Source organism: Phoenix dactylifera, chromosome 8 (genome assembly GCF_009389715.1).
Source record: "Phoenix dactylifera cultivar Barhee BC4 chromosome 8, palm_55x_up_171113_PBpolish2nd_filt_p, whole genome shotgun sequence".
NCBI lineage: Eukaryota > Viridiplantae > Streptophyta > Magnoliopsida > Arecales > Arecaceae > Phoenix > Phoenix dactylifera.
The window spans coordinates 23,366,955-23,384,303 of NC_052399.1; the positions used below are offsets into that span (position 1 = coordinate 23,366,955).

A 17,349-nucleotide genomic window follows, 5' to 3' on the forward strand; every position below is an offset into this window, starting at 1 on the left:
GTCCAACATTTTTTCCATCAGACTCTTCTCCTAATAGGCAATACTAGTGATTCAGAGGCAAAAGAAAACCAAGACAATAAGGAGCGACAATTTTGAGTCATCCTTTATTGTCTCTATTGCCACAAAATTTCAAACCGATGTTGGAGCGCTACTCGACTAACTCTGAGGTCGGTGAGAGCCGAACTGAATGAGGCGGCCGAGGTGTGGAAGAACTAATCTTCTCCGAGGGTGACCTGCAAGAAGTTTGTTTACCGAAAAAATTTCCTAAGTCAAAATAGAGAGGCAACATTGTGGAAGGAAAAATTCTTGGTAGAGTAAAGTCTCTAAATAAGCTTGTGTGAGGACCTCGGGACTACTCCATTATATAAGGCAGTCAATTGATCCGTTATCTAATTTGATGCAACATGTCTTTATTTTTCAGGTATCAGTCAGCTGTATGTTTATAATGTGGAAAACATTCTACGTGAGCAGCATACGACGACGATCACGCTGATCGTGCATTGACAACAATATTGCTATAACTGTCGGTCATTATTAGCACATGCAGATTAGCTCTTCGGCTTTCGTCGAAGTTATTCACCTCGGTATTAACTGAGATGAAGAAGTCGGTGTAATCCGAGGTCGAGATACCCAACATTTCTCCCATCAGTCTCTTCTCCTAATGGGCAATATCCTTACGATCTCGATGATTTTTGTTTCCTGGAAACGAATTTGTCCTCGTGTGCATCATTCCAAGGATTCAAAATTTTCTTGGACATGCTTGGAAGATCTTTTGTAGCACATCAGAAGGAAGGTGTGGAGGTATTATCATCATTTGGACAATAAAGTCAGCATGGATCAGTTTTGTGTCCGACAACAAGCAGGCGGCTTTCGGCTTAATCGCTCATAAACAATGGAAGCCTACCACCAATGGTTTGCAGAGAAGAAAATGATAGCAAGAGATGACAGGAGCAGAAAACGTGAGCTTACGTGGTTACAAAATTAAGGAAAAGCTCTTCCTCTCGGCTTGCAATGCTGGGCCGTCTGTAAAGCCCATTGACCCCCCTCTCCTCGAAGTAGGGAAAAAAAAATCTGGATCCATATTAAAATTGGACCTGAACAGGTAATTAAGATTCATGGGTCGGACCTAATTACCAAACAAACAAATTCATCCGGACAAAATATAGTAGTAATTGGTTGTCGACCAACTATAAAAAATGGTTGAAAATATTAGATCGATCGAGATATAATTAACTAATTTATACAAAGCACATCGAAGAAGAGTTCATGGCTGGCTATTGTCAATCATGAAATAAGTTACATGTTTGTAGTTCTTTTACTGGAATTAAGATAATCTCCATGCAGTCGTGGGAGCTGTGCCGGTTACAGTTTAAAACGTCATTAATTTAGATCGCAGATGATCCAATCCAGACCATATCCGGACAGGATCGACAAAATTTCGGATGCCATATCGCAAACTAGATTCCACATCGCGAAACTCGCCTTGTAGTTAAACTTGGAACGGATTCACGGAGAAGGAAAGCAATTGAATCACTTTTTGTACTTTTTTAGATCTTTCTTTTCACAGGTTATGATGCCCATATATGGACTTCGTACCATTTTCATCTTGGATCATAAAATCCACCTCCATTCAGCGTCTTCCTCGTTCGATCATAAAACTCTTCTTCTTCTTCTTCTTTGATAAATCTGATATTTTATACCAAATGTGTACAAATACATCAATAAAAATTAGAAAAATAAAATATTCAAAAATTAAACAGGAAGATCAGTTGCAGGTCCCATAATATAGTTCCAGTATGATTGGCTATATAAAATGCCATCCAATCTACAACACTATTAGCTTTTATGAAGGTGTGTCAGTTCAAATAAAATCAAGGTGCGTATAATTTTCTAAATATCAAGCACGGAAGGATGGATCTCCCATATTACAAAGCCATTTAATAACTATCAAGAAGTCATCCTCTGAGCAGCATATCGTAAAACTTATCTCTTCCAACAATCACTTATGATGGATCCTTCATTACTTGACATTGTCTCCTTTTTATTTTTCTCATTTTAAAATTATTTTTTTAATTTTTCAAATTATATATGTAGACGGAATGGGAGTGATTAAACTTATTTTTTAAAATTATTCTTGCTCTTTGGTCCAATCAGAATTCTATTATTTATGATTGGAAACTTCCGCAATTCTTTTACACAATATTTTAGTATTTTGAAAAAAATAGTTGTTATTGTTGTAGTGATTCATGAGTTAATTAGTTGGGTTAGCGATTATGTTCAGTAGAAATCCAAGTGAACCAAGTTTTCGGGTTTGCAAGTACTGATCTGCAGTTCTAAGGGCAAAGGGACTTGATATAATGGATAAACGTATCCAAATCTAACCATCCTATTTTTAAGTTTTAGGGTTCACTTGATACTGATTTTTTTTTTTTTTTTTTGCCAAACAAAAGCACAAAACTTAATACAGAAAATATGTTTGCTTACCATGTTTCTATTTCTGTTTTTTTAACAACTTCTATTATTTCTAGAAAAAAACTGGAAGTAAACTTTTTACTTTCAATTTTCTAAAACATAACCAGTCACTCCTTGTGTCTTGTTTAGGAACTAATGTGGTTCTTTCATGGGGAGCTTCTTAAATTATGTTTTGTCTCCTTTTTTTTTTTTTTTTTTTCTTTTTCGCAAAGCTGTTTTGTAGCGTGTTAGTTGCATAGGATTTGGAAGGACAATTACATACCCAGGAAATGAATTGGGCGGACCACCGCGTCCAATGGACACCCTCAGGGAGCTATGTGCATATGGGACTACCACTGTGCGTATGGGCCCATCTCTTTAGATACCAGGATATAGGGTCTGTCCCTCCGTGCCATTCAAGACACGAGTATCGTATACACGGAATGTACAACCACAAATCAGAAGGCCAATTAGAACTAAGTCGAGCTTCAGAGCTTAAGGTCAATCTACCAAAGTTCCAAGCCGAGCTACCGAGTTTGAGGCGAAACTACCAACTCTCAAGTTAGGCACTCATGTCAAGCTCTTTAGGTAGAATTCATGCCGAGCACTCTAAACCGAGCTGGTGCTTCTCTTGCTCAAAACATCTACCTTTTCACAGCTAGGATGGTCTTTTTCTTACCGCTTTTGATTTCCAATCCTCTTGTTTAGAGAGGCAAAAAGCTGTCCTTGATTTTTTTCTGTAATAATGAAAAAAGAAGTCCGCTTTCAAGTCTGTTTGTTTGAAAAAAACAACTTGGTGGTGTGAAAGTATAGTTTCATCAAACTACCTAGAATTCTAACATAAACCATCAAACAGATGACCTACTAGTATATTAAAAAAAAAAGAAAAAGAAACTATAGAAGCATGTTTTCCCCCTCTCCAAAGAGTGGTAACAAAACATGATTTATTAAGAATAAATTATTCTTATCCTCCGATTTAAAATCAATGAAACATGATGGCGTCAGGCCTGAGATGTTTCATGATCAATGACCAAATAAAACTTATAGTTGCTGTTATTTTGTTTAATTGAATGGTTACTTTGGGTTTGGTCAATTATATATTGAAGTCGGTATTGATCATTAGGCCTGACTTCTTCTAAAGGCTGCTTTTCAAAGCTAAACAATCTATTACAACTCCTTCATCCTATCCTTTTTATTGTATGGTGAAAAACTTAATCGTTTGGCCTTTATTTAAGCCAAAGTCTCAAGGCGACATTTATTTAAGCCGACAAGTGCCACACTGTACCCATGCACGTGGCCTGATGAAAGCAACATGGATCGTGCCTCCCCCAGTCGGCAGCTAAACCGACTCTCCATCGCCATTCAGCGAAAACTCTCCTACCTGCACATAGGCGGAGTTTAGACTGATTTATTATTATTATTTAGAAAGCCCAGGCCCGAGCCCAGGCCCCAGCACAGGCCCGACTTGAAAGTCAATCGGGCCGATTCGAAAGAGCCCATGCGATAGAGGAAAGGTTTTGATTTCCTCCTCTACTCCGCCAAGTCCTCCGATCGGAATCTCGGCTTCCGGACCAAGAGAAGGAAGTTTCGGAGTCCAGGAGGGAGATGGGGTTGAGGTGGGTGAGGAGGCGAGGGAGGGAGGGGTTTGAGGCTGAAGGCGTTGAAAGGGGAAGGGGCGTCGCTGTCACCGTCACCATCGGCTATTCAGGGACCAAAGGATCGGATGGAGAGGCGGCGGAGTGGAAGAACCTCACCGATGTGGAAATTGGTAAAAGTGGAGAGTAGGGCTGTCCCGCACTCACGTGGCCACGAGCAACCCAGCGAATCAAATTCGTTCCGCTAGGGTACAAAGGTCAGGCCGGCGATCCGGCCTAAGTTTGGGCTTCGTTGTCGGGCCTGGTCTGGGTTCAAGTACCTATTCAAGCCCAGCCTGAAATATCTACGAGCCTCACTTTTAAATCCTAGTCCGATCCGATTAAACATGGTCCCACCGGCAGCCCTCTCGAAGTCGGCCCGGCCCGGCCCACTTCCACCCCTAGAACCTGCATGTTGACTTGCCGTCGCCATTCTAGTCCTCCTCTTTCCCGGGAGGACCCGGTTCCCTTGTATTAAAACCCGGACATTTCTAGCCATTCGATTTGGCCGGTTCCAGCGGATGAGATCAAGATGACGGCCTTGTTCGCTTACGTGAACTAAAGCAAACGAGACAGGGTTGTAGTACAAGCTTTAGCTACGCTAGCCCGCTAAGATGCTCCGCTTTCCCTCAACCCGTCACCGAATAACAGCCGAAGGCGTCAACAAAACGAAATATCTCTCTAGCAAAATATTAGCTATAACAATAAACAATAAAAGCAGCGTCAAAAGCGTCGGCACTCACGGGAATCCCGAGGTACGGGCAGCTCGCCTCCGAACACGTGGATGCATCTGCGGGCCTGAGGCGTCACATAAGGCTGGAGCTGGGGGCACGTGTACCGCCAGAACTGCGCCCCGGTCCGGATCTCGTGACACCGGAGCCGCGTGTTACCATCCGTACGTCCTGCGCTGATAGCCTAGTGCTGGGGCTGATCATTTTCTTTTCCCTTTTATATTGTTTTCTCGAAGTGCGAGCTGCGGTTGAGTCTAGACCACGGCCGAGGCCAAACGGCGTTAAGTTTCCGCTCGCTTTCCGGTCCTTTCGGTATGGGGACGAGGGGCATGGCGCCCCATGCGTACCAGGGCAGGGAAGATCCATCGCTCCCTCCACGTGGTCCGGACTCTTACGTGGCTCGCGGCTGCGTACGGACTTGTCGGCTTCGCGTCTTTGTCGCGGCCAAGTTTACCAAACTGCCCTGCGTTTATATGCATCATTCGTTTGTGTTAGACCGACCAGCCGTTTGATCGATTGATTTGATTGCTAAAACGACCAGAGCTTAGCGGCCCCCCGAGTGGACCCATTGGAACGAGAGGCAACCCCGCGCCCTGGCTCGACTTTTAACGGCACATCGCGGAAGTTTTTTTTTTTTTTCTTCATCGCTTTTGGTAAATAATCGTGGAAGTTTTTCCGTCCGAGTGCCGACAACAAAGAAATGTTGTAATGTGTTTTATTCTAACAATAACATAGAGAAGACTTTGATGAGGGAAATATTAGGTGTAAAGTCTTCAGATTTTAAAGTTTTAAACAGCATAATGGAGTCGGTGATTGACAGCCTATGGTGGACCATTCCCGTTCCTCGCATTCACTGAATGTTGATGCAATGGTACCATCGATACCTTCGGTGAACGAAAGAAGAAATGAGCGCCCATGATGGACACCGGCTCTCGTCGCCGTAATGGTCGTAAGTTTCTGCGCCTCGTCAACCAAACATGTGGCCCGCCAACACTGCTTTGTCTAAGCTTCAATTGAATGCCACTCAATGTCGTGGGGCTCACCACCAACTACGCCGTGGCATCATCCGAAAGGAACGGCCGCCGATGTGTGACATGTGTCTCCCCGCCCGCGCGCGAAGTATATCATGATCAATCAAAAATATAAAAGTTATTTTTTCTAAGCATCCTATATTTATTTATATATATATATTTAAAAAATATTTTAATATAAAAAATCTTTCCGTGGATCAAACAAATCCTTGATCACCGGCAGGAAACAAGATTGATAGGTCAAGCTTTAAACCAATAACAGATGGGCCACGGTCACCCTAAATTTTTTCACTTATTAAGCGATGTGCCTAGAAGCTTGGACGGGTCGGTCAGTTCATAGTCGGTATCATATCTCAAATTATCAGATCCCAAGTCTCTTAAACGAAGGTTAAATGAGGGGGCAAGTCACGTGTGATCGGGTGGCGTCCATTATAAGAGGTCCAAGAAAGCCTTTAAGCCATCAAACCACATCATACCACGTGGCCAAATTTGACACCCCCCCCCCCCCCCCCCCTCCAACTGCCGCATGCCCCTTTCCCCAGGACGGGTCGAATCTTACGACCTAGTCCAGTAGCCAAGCTACAGGAGCCCAATTAATCCATCGACCCGCATCGGGTTCGAGCCGGCTTAGATGCGCGCTCGAGCGGTCCCGTCATGAAATAATTTAATAGTTTTTTGGGAGACCGCCCGGCTAGCGGCCAAAGGGAGAACGTGTCCGCGAAATGGCGCCCCCACGGACCACATCACCATGCGCATGTCTGACACCGCTCTCTGCGTTGTCCACGTGTCCTAAGACATCATCCCCCCTCCGAAACAGCTTCCGTCCGTTATCTCGCGCCCTCCCGCCCCCGTGTTTCTTCCCACCTATACCAACAAATCAGCATGCCTGCGCCTCCACCGCCTCACCCATCCAAACGCCGTCAGTTTTTTATTTTTTAATCCGTATATCAAGTATCTACTCCGCCCCGTTTACATTAACCAAGGTTATCCTGACCTAACCCTGGTTATAACACCAGTTTATATTCTCCGCTCCATTCCATATCTTCTCTGTGTCCGAACCAGACGGGACGGGGAGATCGAGAGGGAGGGAGGGGGAGAGAGAGAGAGTGAATAGGGAATATAGATGAGAGATTAAGGGGAAGGGAGAGGGAACCATAATGATGATGGGAGAAGGGAGCCATTACAATCCAACGGTTCACGTCCCGCCGTGGACCCCCTTCGACGATCCGACAGCGGGGGTCGCGTACAACCTCCCCGTGAGCGGGGTCACCGGCGACAGTGGGCACTGCTCCCCCTACGCGCTGGGGGAGGCGGCGCTGGCCGCGCTGCAGCGCTACCTCCCCTGCAACGAGCCTTACTCGGCGGGGGAGGATTCCGACGAGTCGGAGCTGGCGGACGCGCCGGTGGACGCCTACTCGTGCGACGAGTTTCGGATGTACGAGTTCAAGGTGCGGCGGTGCGCGAGGGGGCGTTCCCACGACTGGACGGAGTGCCCCTACGCCCACCCGGGCGAGAAGGCTCGTCGGAGGGACCCCCGGAAGTACCATTACTCCGGCACCGCCTGCCCGGACTTCCGGAAGGGAAACTGCAAGCGGGGCGACGCCTGCGAGTTCGCCCATGGGGTGTTCGAGTGCTGGCTCCATCCGTCCCGCTACCGGACTCAACCGTGCAAGGATGGCACCGCCTGCCGTCGCCGCGTCTGCTTCTTCGCCCACACCCCGGAGCAGCTCCGCGTGCTTCCCGAGCAGCAACAGCAGCAGCAGCTGAGTCCGAGGACTGCAGCAGCCATGGACTCCTACGACGGTTCTCCGCTTCGTCACCAGCATACCTTTGAGCCTTACGTCTCCAAGAATCTGTTCTCGTCGTCGCCAACCTCGACGCTGATATCGCCGCCGATATCTCCGCCGTCGGAGTCGCCCCCGATGTCTCCGAGCGGTGGCCCAGGTGTGCGGCGGTCGTCGTGGCCGGTGAACGAGGTGCTGGCGTCGTTGAGGCAGTTGCAGCTGAGCAAGGTAAGGTCCGCACCGAATTCCTGGGGGTATGGAATGGGCGGCGGGGCTGGTTTTGGGTCGCCAAGGGGTGGGACGGGTTTTAGGGCGGGGTTCTGTAGCTTGCCATCGACGCCGACGGCGGGGGCGGTCGGCGGGGGAGCTGTTTTTCTGGAGGGGCCTGAAGGAGGTTCTCTTGAGGAAGAAGAGGCGGTGGAGAGAGTGGAGTCCGGGAGGCCGCTGAGGGCCAAGATGTTCGAGAGGCTTAGCAAGGACAGCGTTCTGGAGAAGCCGGATGCCGCCACGCCAGCTGGGCCGGCGCCGGACGTTGGTTGGGTGTCCGAGTTGGTGAAGTAGTGGGCCGTGAAGTAGTGGCCAGTTCTGAGTTTGGGGTGGGAGGGGGGTGAGAAATTGACGGAAAGGAAGTAGTATTTTGGGTTGGTAGCCCCCTTTTTTTTGGATTATTGTGAATATTTTGAGTTTAAAAGAAAAAAAAATTGGAAAAAGGTGTTATTCTGTAAATATGATGGACGGGGATGGCAAGAGAGGGTTGTTCTGTTTTGGGGTTCATGGTGGCGCAGGGAGAGGGATTAAGAAGATTGAAGAAGTTACTGACGGTGATGGCTTTCTGGGTTTCATTTGTACAGGGAAGCTGCCAAAGATGGGTAGTCCTGCAATGATGTTATTTTGATTTATTTCAAGCACATCCATGTTATTGTCTCCTTTAAATGTCCATTTTGGTTAGTTTGTGTCCATCCAAAGTTTCTGATTCCGCTGTGAACCGGTATTTTATGTTCATACCTTCTGTTGCTCTTGAGTATGATTGTAATATATTTTTCTGCTATCTATGCGAACTTTAAGTAGATTAAGAGGATGTTTCCTGGTATCATAGTGACGTTGTCGTGGCTATGAAATGTTTGCAATGAAATGATGTATATCCATTGCCAAGTGGGCAACGTAAAAAAACCTCATGAGCAGGACATCGGATGGTGGCGGTACTTCTGAATGGATATTTATCAGGGTAAGATCTTCGCCTTGGTCGCCCGGCGCTCGGTCGCCGGTCTATTATGGGTTGAGAAGGCCCGCGCCTTATTCCCGATGCGGATACATAATTAATAACCTACCATATTTTATGTGCTGGATGGAGATCTGGTAAGTAATCGAACATCTAGTCTTGGATTGGATGGGCCATGAATGGTAAGTAGTAGGCTGGCAAAACAGGAAAGCTGCGAGCTTTCCTTGGAAGCGCGACAGGAGGTGCATTTTCGGAAAAGCAGGATCGTTTTTATGTTAAGAATGTTTGAACTAGTAAGCTCTAATAATAAAATTTGGAGATGTTAGGTTGCGGAGGGACAGGATGTCATTATTTACTTACTACCTCTGGGTCCCTCCCTATTCGAGAGCCGTAGAGCTGGAATTAAGAGGGTCATGAGAAGTCTGGAAGGTTCGTACCCCTCCTCCACCCCTTGAAGTGGAAAGAAAGCCTGCGACCGCTGCAGTTCCCGGATCATCGATCGGACCGCCAAGAATAGAGTCTCTCTCACCCCTTCTAATTGTTATTATCCTGTACTTTTTTCGTGACATATCTCGGATAAATGGTATGACAAGAAGCGAGGGTTCTCCGTTGGTATTGCTTTGGCGGAGTTTAATTTAACGATAATAAAAAAAAAGGAGAGTGGAGTGGGAATCCTCCGGGCGTCGCGTCTTTTCACGTGGTTAAAGCGTTGGACCCGGTTCCTGCTTTTGTGGAAGGAAGGGGAAGGCTTTTTCTCAAAGGGATAAGCGTCGCGGAGCTCAGAGATGATGGAAGCCGGGATAAAGCGAGACGGGGATATCTATCTTAGTTTTTAATTAATTCTTTTGTTCAGTATTATTGTCCATCGTGTTGGTGTTATCCATTCCGCACAAGGACGTCGCCATCGCTTGACGAGAAGAAATAACTGCAAATCTAAAAGAAAATATACCCAACTCCGCTTGCACCGTGCGCCCATGCGCCATACCGGCCCGGAACGACCGGAGAAAAAAAAAAAGCTGGTCCTTGTAGGTTTTCGAGACGATGGGGGTATTACGGGAAAGTTGAAGTCTATGCTTTACCAAGGTGGAACACGACCGGAGAGTGGGAGTGTGAGAGGGAGGGAAAATGGCAAATGGCCTTCGTGCCATCCATTGTTTCATGGGAAAGTTAAATGTGTATGCTTCGACTAGACATTGTACGTACGGTTGAGACCTTGCTATTAAATACTACGCAGTGTTTCATGAGATACATGCGACTTCAGTAAAAACATTGGTTGGGGTAGGAGCATGGGTCAACCGGTGCAGTTTGGCTAGCTTCTTGAACGCGTCAACAAAATGGAACTCAACTACGACCTCCAGAAAAGAAGGAAAAATTCTCAAGAGTACAAAATGGTGAGAAGAACAGGGAAGTCGTCATCTTTCCAACAGGCCTATCCGTCGTGTATATCTTCCTCTAAATCTTCTCTACGAAGCTAGACTAGAAAAATGAAAACGCTCTCAGGTGCGCCACGTAATGTACGCAAGGAGTTTCCGGAGTCCAGCTAATGCAAATGTATGGTCTTCCAGCATTCTTGGACTGGCCGACTATTATTAACAGCCTAAAACCATGAGTTAACCTTACAAGAAATCAAGCTTAAGCGAGACACCACAGGTGGCTTGGTGGTGTCTGTCCCTTTCCATAGACCGTGTCTTACACTCGAATCCTTGGTGGTGAGTAAATCTCTCCAATTTTTCCGGCGCAGGTGGGGTTGGGAGGAGTGCGCTATCTGGAATTTTATTTTGCCTTGTCGGACAAAAAACAGAAATGGGGCCGGTCTCACTTTGATGTTAACCTGCCATCCCGCTTACTCCAGACTCCAGAGGTAGTCACAGACTCACACGTGGCCTCCCATCAAGGGCACCTAACTATTCCTTTCGGCTGAAGTCCCCGCTCTTTGCTATCTCCAGCCAGAAGGTGTTTGTGGATAGGCCAGAGCCCGCTAATCCATTACATGATGGCTAGTTGGTGGATGCCATCATGTCACCTTCCCTTCATAGCAGGAAACTCCTCCCTTTTATCTCTCTCATCTTCCAAAGATGCTTAATATATTTGCATCCTTCGGCTCTCTTTAAAAACGGAGGTGCAGGAGTGGCCAAAATAAGGAAGGGTGTCAAGTCCTCTATTCACCAGTCGTCACGACATTGCCGATCCTGTCGCCGTCCAATATGTGTGGCCAGTCTTTTTTTTTTTTTAAGTAGACATTGAACACTGGCGGAGAACAATGCTGACTAAAAGGCTAAAATGGGTTACTGCATGTAAACTGTAGCCATCCATGAGAAGTCCCTCTCAGCTACCGTGAATTCATGAAAGCTCCAGCGTAGGAGGGGCCATCTGATGCACCAGGGAGAACTTCTGGAACAGTCCATCAGCTCAACGACATACAGGTATTACTACAACCATAGCACAGCCCATGATCTTATGTTGCCCGATGACAGCTAACCGATAGCATCGGCCATGAAGCTTCCAATTGTCGTGGTCCTCAGGTCATTCTCCGCGGCCAGGGACCATCGGTACGGGAACCGAGCACAGGGCGAGGGCAGGTACACGAACCTGGAAAAGAAAACTATAGAGACATAACACTTTGGAGTTTGGATTGGCACCGCACCAGTTTGCATGCCTGCATCTGCAAGCTATTATGCTTTGCAAAGTTATGCACAAGAGATCACATGGGAGGTCACACACAGAGAAACAAAGTTTTTAGCAGGTGGTCTTTCCTCATAATCCCCAGAGATTAATCTTGATCCTCGGACTGCGCAGAAGTAGATAGAATCTGCCCACTTTTTTCTCTTTTCATTAATTTTATGATAAAGAACAAGGGGATTCTTCTCTCCTTGGATCAACCATTAGCTAGATTTGCGCGAAATATGTCTTGGTAAACAAAGTTACAGCTATTCCGACATCGAAATCCAGATTGAGAAATCCCGTACCCAACATTACCCATTAATTGACCATTAACTTTCTTGACTATAACTTCAGCATTAATTGCAAGTATAGTTTAGTAGAAGAGATGCATCTAATAACTACGAGGAATAGATATACGAAAAGCATCATGATCTCAATCTCTTTCATGTGGATAGCTCTTCAAATGGCCCGTAAGCATGCCTTTGTATACAATCATATTAGGAGCTACCTTTTTTGTCGGTTGCTGCACAACTAGGGGGAATGAGAAAAAGTCTAATGGTTTAAGAACATTATCACCCCTCAATTAATTAAGTACTTCATGACCCAAATCACGATCAAAATAATCTAACAATTTGAAAAAAAAACATTATCATCCCTATATTAAGTAGTTAATGGACCAAATTAATGTTAGAATATGTAATAGTGTTTCCTCAAAAAAAAAAAAAATGTTACTGATGGTTAAGCGCTTCCTTTTGGTCATGGCAACGACTTTCCAATGGATTAAGCATCATATAGATAAATATAATTCACGTTATCAGAAATAAAGTTTGTATAATTTATTTAATTATTGTTTTGATACAGACGATCATCCTAAGAGAGAAGCATCACTGTCAAAAAAAAATATCAATATCACAACCACCACCAACACAAGCTGCACTGCCTCCACCGATCACCACTGCCATGATCCTCCTATGCCACCTAAGGTCAGGTCAAAAATATATCAGATAGGATTGTTCAGATGACCTCAACTATTAAAAGACTAGCAATGATGTTAATGATAAGAAAACCTGCCCAAGAGACCGCTTATGCTCTACTGTTTTCTCATTGAATAAGAGTAACAAAATTGCAAAAATCTATTGGCTGTAAAAATCCTCAACGTTTATTCTAGTTACCTTAGTAAGGTCATCCATTCTGTTGATCACATGCCTCCAGGTTCAGTGCCTGTTCCAATGAAAGAGAAAGCAGTCCAGCTGTCCAGACAACCATTTCACAGCAAACACTTCTTAGTGGAAGTCTTTGTCCTCGAATGCCTTTTGATGCCTTTACCTGGATCTCCTCGGAAGCAATTATGCAATTTTTGGCGTTTTTTGCTTCCTTTCTTTCCACAGAAAATCATTGTTGTGAAGGTTTGGCTATGTTAGATTCGGAATACCAAGCACATGGATTTCTCCATGCCATGATCTGTCAGTATTTGTTGTGTGTGTGTGTTTTAATTAATTCGTCAGCCATGCGTCATGTTTAAATAAGACTATGCCAAGAAAATGCTATTTTTCTTTTAATGCAATAATCTTACCATGGTTGGTACTACTAGGAAGTGACCAAGGTCCTACAACATCCATAGAATTAAACACCAAATGAAAAAAATCCAGATTTAATGAATTGGTGCTGGGTCGATCAATAGCCGGTTCAGTACGATATCGATGCATACTGTACTGACACGAAATGTATCAAATCTAAGGAGAGGGACATGGAGAGGGAGGAAGAGAAGAGAGAGAGAGAGAGAGAGAAAGGACATAGCTACTGAGATCATCATCCGCACGAGAGAGAGAGAGAGAGAGGCTGAAACAGGACGCAGTATATACTTGTAATCATCATCAAAAGTGGTGGCGACGAAACCCTATCCTTCGCCAAACATAAGAGGGAAGGAGAAAGTAATTGGAAGGCAAGGTGACTCAGGGTCAATAGGCACCAAGACAACCAACTTTTTGAAAAAAAAAATGAACGCCTCAAGAATATATGCTTGATGGTGAAAACAATTCATCAGCAATTATATTGCATTTTATCAGCTGCCAATGAATTTTATGTTGGGGTAGAATATGGGAATGGCACAATCTTTACAGAAGTTGTCTCGGAGCAGTAGTAATAGATATTGGATTTGATGGACATCTAATTTCGAGTACGGAAAACAGATACCATGTTGCTACACTTGAAAATAGGATATTTCACTATCCCATATGATTATGGAAGACCATTGTCTTAAAATTGTCTACAAAATATGATATTTCAAAGTTTGCATTGCATAGAAATCAGCATTCACCAGACTGTTAACCTGGCCACCTGCCTCAAAGCAAACAATTGCACATTCCGATATTTCTAAGTCCATGCTAGTGTCAATAAACTGAAAGAAAAAGTGTGAAAGTCTTGGAGAACCAGGGTTGCCGTTACCCATCACTTTAGGTTTATGGTCTGATTGTGTGACCTAGGACTATCAGAATACAACCTACAGAGTAAGAGTAGCCATCCATGTGTACTCTTGGCATAAAATGCCCAGCATGCACAACACAACAACTGGTTAAATTACATATGGAAAATGAAGAAAACTTCCCAGATCATATGTGTAAATGGTGCTAATAGACAAGAAGCCACATAAATACAGCTGTCAAGCTGTTGACCAAACTGAAAACATGAGGAATCAAGATAGAATATAACAAAAGAAACATTTATGTGCACAACGAAAGACCTTCGATTTATATCACAATAGCAGCCTGGGGAACAATCAAACAGGTGAAATGATCCAAAAGGACCAAACTGAAAAATTAGATGCACACCATGGAGGGCAAAGAAAAAAAAGAGGAATGAGGTTAACAATAAAATACAGGCAAAAGAAACAAATATGAAATATGATGTCGTAAATGCTAAGCACATCTATTTTTACCATGGTTCTAAACAATGGTTCTGGCTTTTGCGCAATGGAAAAGTGGTTTATCACTGGTTCAAAACATGGAAACAGTCTCCCTACATGTGGGGGTAAAGCTGTATACATCTAACCCTCCCTAGATCTTGTAATGGTGGGAGCCTCGTGCATTAGGATACTTTTTTTTTCGATAAAAACAATGGTCCTATTCAACTCCTTACTGTTGATGGAGCCTAATATTGTCTTTTTATATGAATATTTTAATGCCTAGAAATTTGTTATTTACAAGGTAATACTGATAGTTTTAAGCTGTTCTATGCTGCTACAGTGGCTGCTGCAATGCAGCAATGAAATAATTCAGAAATTTGGTATCTGTATTATGTTGCCCGACAACTAGAAAATCATAACATTGTAACAGTCCACAACAATTTCAGGCCATGTTTGTTCTGCAACTAAAATGGCTTAACCAAAATCATGATTTGGACCCAGGTGAATGAAGTTCTTCGGCAATGGCTATATGTACAAGTAACAGCAGCACTGACAAATTATGTTCTAACATTAAGCACAGAGAAACATAATATGACAGAGAATTGAAAACCATTTAATAGTCACCAGATGCCAGATACTCATCCTGGCAAAACTGTAGGGCAATTGAACTACTGCTATAATGACATGAATACAATAATCAGCATAAACTATATCAAGGGAAATGCAACTCATAAGGATATGCAGTGATTCCCAGAATAATACAAAGCAGGATAATATCAATACAAAAGTTTAGACTGGATCTCAGCTGAAACATCAATTACATGCTCATTAGAATTGACAATTAAATAAGATAGGTACTCCTATTTGCTTGAAAATGTTTGGATTCAGTCCAAACAGCGCCTGCAGTCAACAGGCGCAAAGGGAAAATAATTATCTAATATTTTGATTTATAGCTAGGTTTGACTCTATTAATTAACTATATGAACTTTACCTGGTTAACAGTATCTTTAAGTCGCATATTAGTATTTTTTGGGGCAGATGTGGCCCTATCCACCTGCACTCCACAAAAATGTAGTAAATACTACATAGCCATGTTGCACTTCAAGATTGCAGAATACTAGAGAGAAGATTTGCATTGGTGTCAATCTCGGCCATTAAAGGAACCTGCTTGTCAATTCCTGTGCAATAAAAATTGTATGAGTCATAAGGGTTCCACTATTGCATCCATTAAACATGATTGATCATGGAAATGTAGCAAATAAAAAACTTACAGTAACTAAACTCATTCATGTCATGGCCATATTTTTCAATGTATCCAGTCCTTCAGCTATAACATCCAAACCTTGATCCTGAAAAGTTAAGGCATGAATGTTTAAGCATCAGAAGTCAGTTTTTTAGAATGTCATGGTGCAAATCATATGCTAAATAGTAAGCCACATGCAACTTGATTTATGTTATTAATCGCCATCAACAATTAACAGGCATCAGAGTAACTCTTCAAAAAGATAGCAACTTGTTCAACAGCGACATCACACTGACAGCAAAATGACTGAACCAGGTAGAGGTTATCATATAATCACTCTTTTCTCATTCGCTTATTGGGTTAAAGTTTAAACAAAGCATGATGACAAAAATAACTGGAAGTAAAGAGACTCGATCATGAGCATCTAATGCAAAGAATCATCTAAAAAATGGTAGTCTGAGAAACAGAGGTGAAACAAAGCAACAATGGCAAGCTTGAAGCTTACTCATCAAAGCAACTCATACCTTGGATTCTTCTAAGTGACCCCCAGCAATTTCTTCTCTTCCAGCATCCTGGTATACCTCTCTCTCAAATGGATTATTGGGGCATAACCTAGAGTATGGACCACTAGATATGCTTTTCACAAATACTTCACAATCTTAATCATCAGCATCCTACATAATGGATACTGGAACAACATGAGGCTCCTTTTGAGATTAAGGCCATTTTGTTGCTAGTTATATTGTTACACAATGAAACAAAGTAAATGTGACGCATCTGATGCTGATATATCTGATCAACCTCTGCAACCCTGCAATAATATATAGCATAAGTCACAACCATGAGCCATAGATTATGTTTTCTCATTACACTTTCATTTATGCCGCATTTAAAGCAAACTCCTTGGAGTTCCACAAATTGTAATTTGTCTGTATACATCTAACCACAGTCCAAGTGAGAAGACAACAAATTTAAACAGTGGTTTTTCCAGAAGGTCCGACACCTCTAGGTAGAAAAGGGTTCCAGTTCTGTTCCACCCTCTTAATTGTCTGCATGTTGACAAAATTATCCCCACCCACCTACCATACCCATTGTGCCTGCCAACATCCTATCTGACTGAGGTAACTACAAGAAGAATCTTGGGGGAATGAACTCCAGCAAGATATGTAAATGATGCAGATCAATATGTGCAGCTGGTAGTTCATAAGAATTTTTAGTCTGGATTTCACAGTCATTTGCAATAAAATATGTAAGAAAAGACCAACTAGAGACTCCTTACCTTTCCTTGAACAAAAATAAAAGGTACATAGGTGTGTATGGAGGTGATAGAAATCTCTTCTGATTTATACTTTAATAAGCTAGCAACTTTCAAAATCAAATCCTAGTCCCCCCTCCTCCTTCCCTCAATACAGTGTAATTGCCACATTTTCTGTTTTCACCAGATATGGGCACCCACAGGATCAGAGAGTTGTGCTATCAAACCCATATAGGAGAAGATGTACCAGCCCATGTGAACATCCTCACTCTGCCACTCCTTAAGTCTGCAAAAGATGGACGCAATCTGATCCATAATTATTAACTAAAACAAGTGGCGTGCCATTGCCACACTTCATGCTTACACACTACTCAGATCACATAGCCAAACACACACCAGTATTAAACAGTGGCATAGGCAATGGTCCTTCTATTGACG

At 43.5% G+C, this 17,349-nt stretch overlaps 1 protein-coding gene across 1 annotated transcript; it reads left to right on the forward strand.

The window, feature by feature from the left end:
• Positions 1 to 6,895: 6,895 nt before the first annotated feature.
• LOC103713451 (zinc finger CCCH domain-containing protein 2-like) lies at positions 6,896 to 8,709 on the forward strand. Its single transcript, XM_008800386.4, has one exon. It carries the CDS (start codon positions 7,005 to 7,007, stop codon positions 8,190 to 8,192), a length of 1,188 nt encoding a protein of 395 aa, XP_008798608.1. The 5' UTR covers positions 6,896 to 7,004; the 3' UTR covers positions 8,193 to 8,709.
• The last annotated feature ends 8,640 nt before the right edge of the window (positions 8,710 to 17,349 follow it).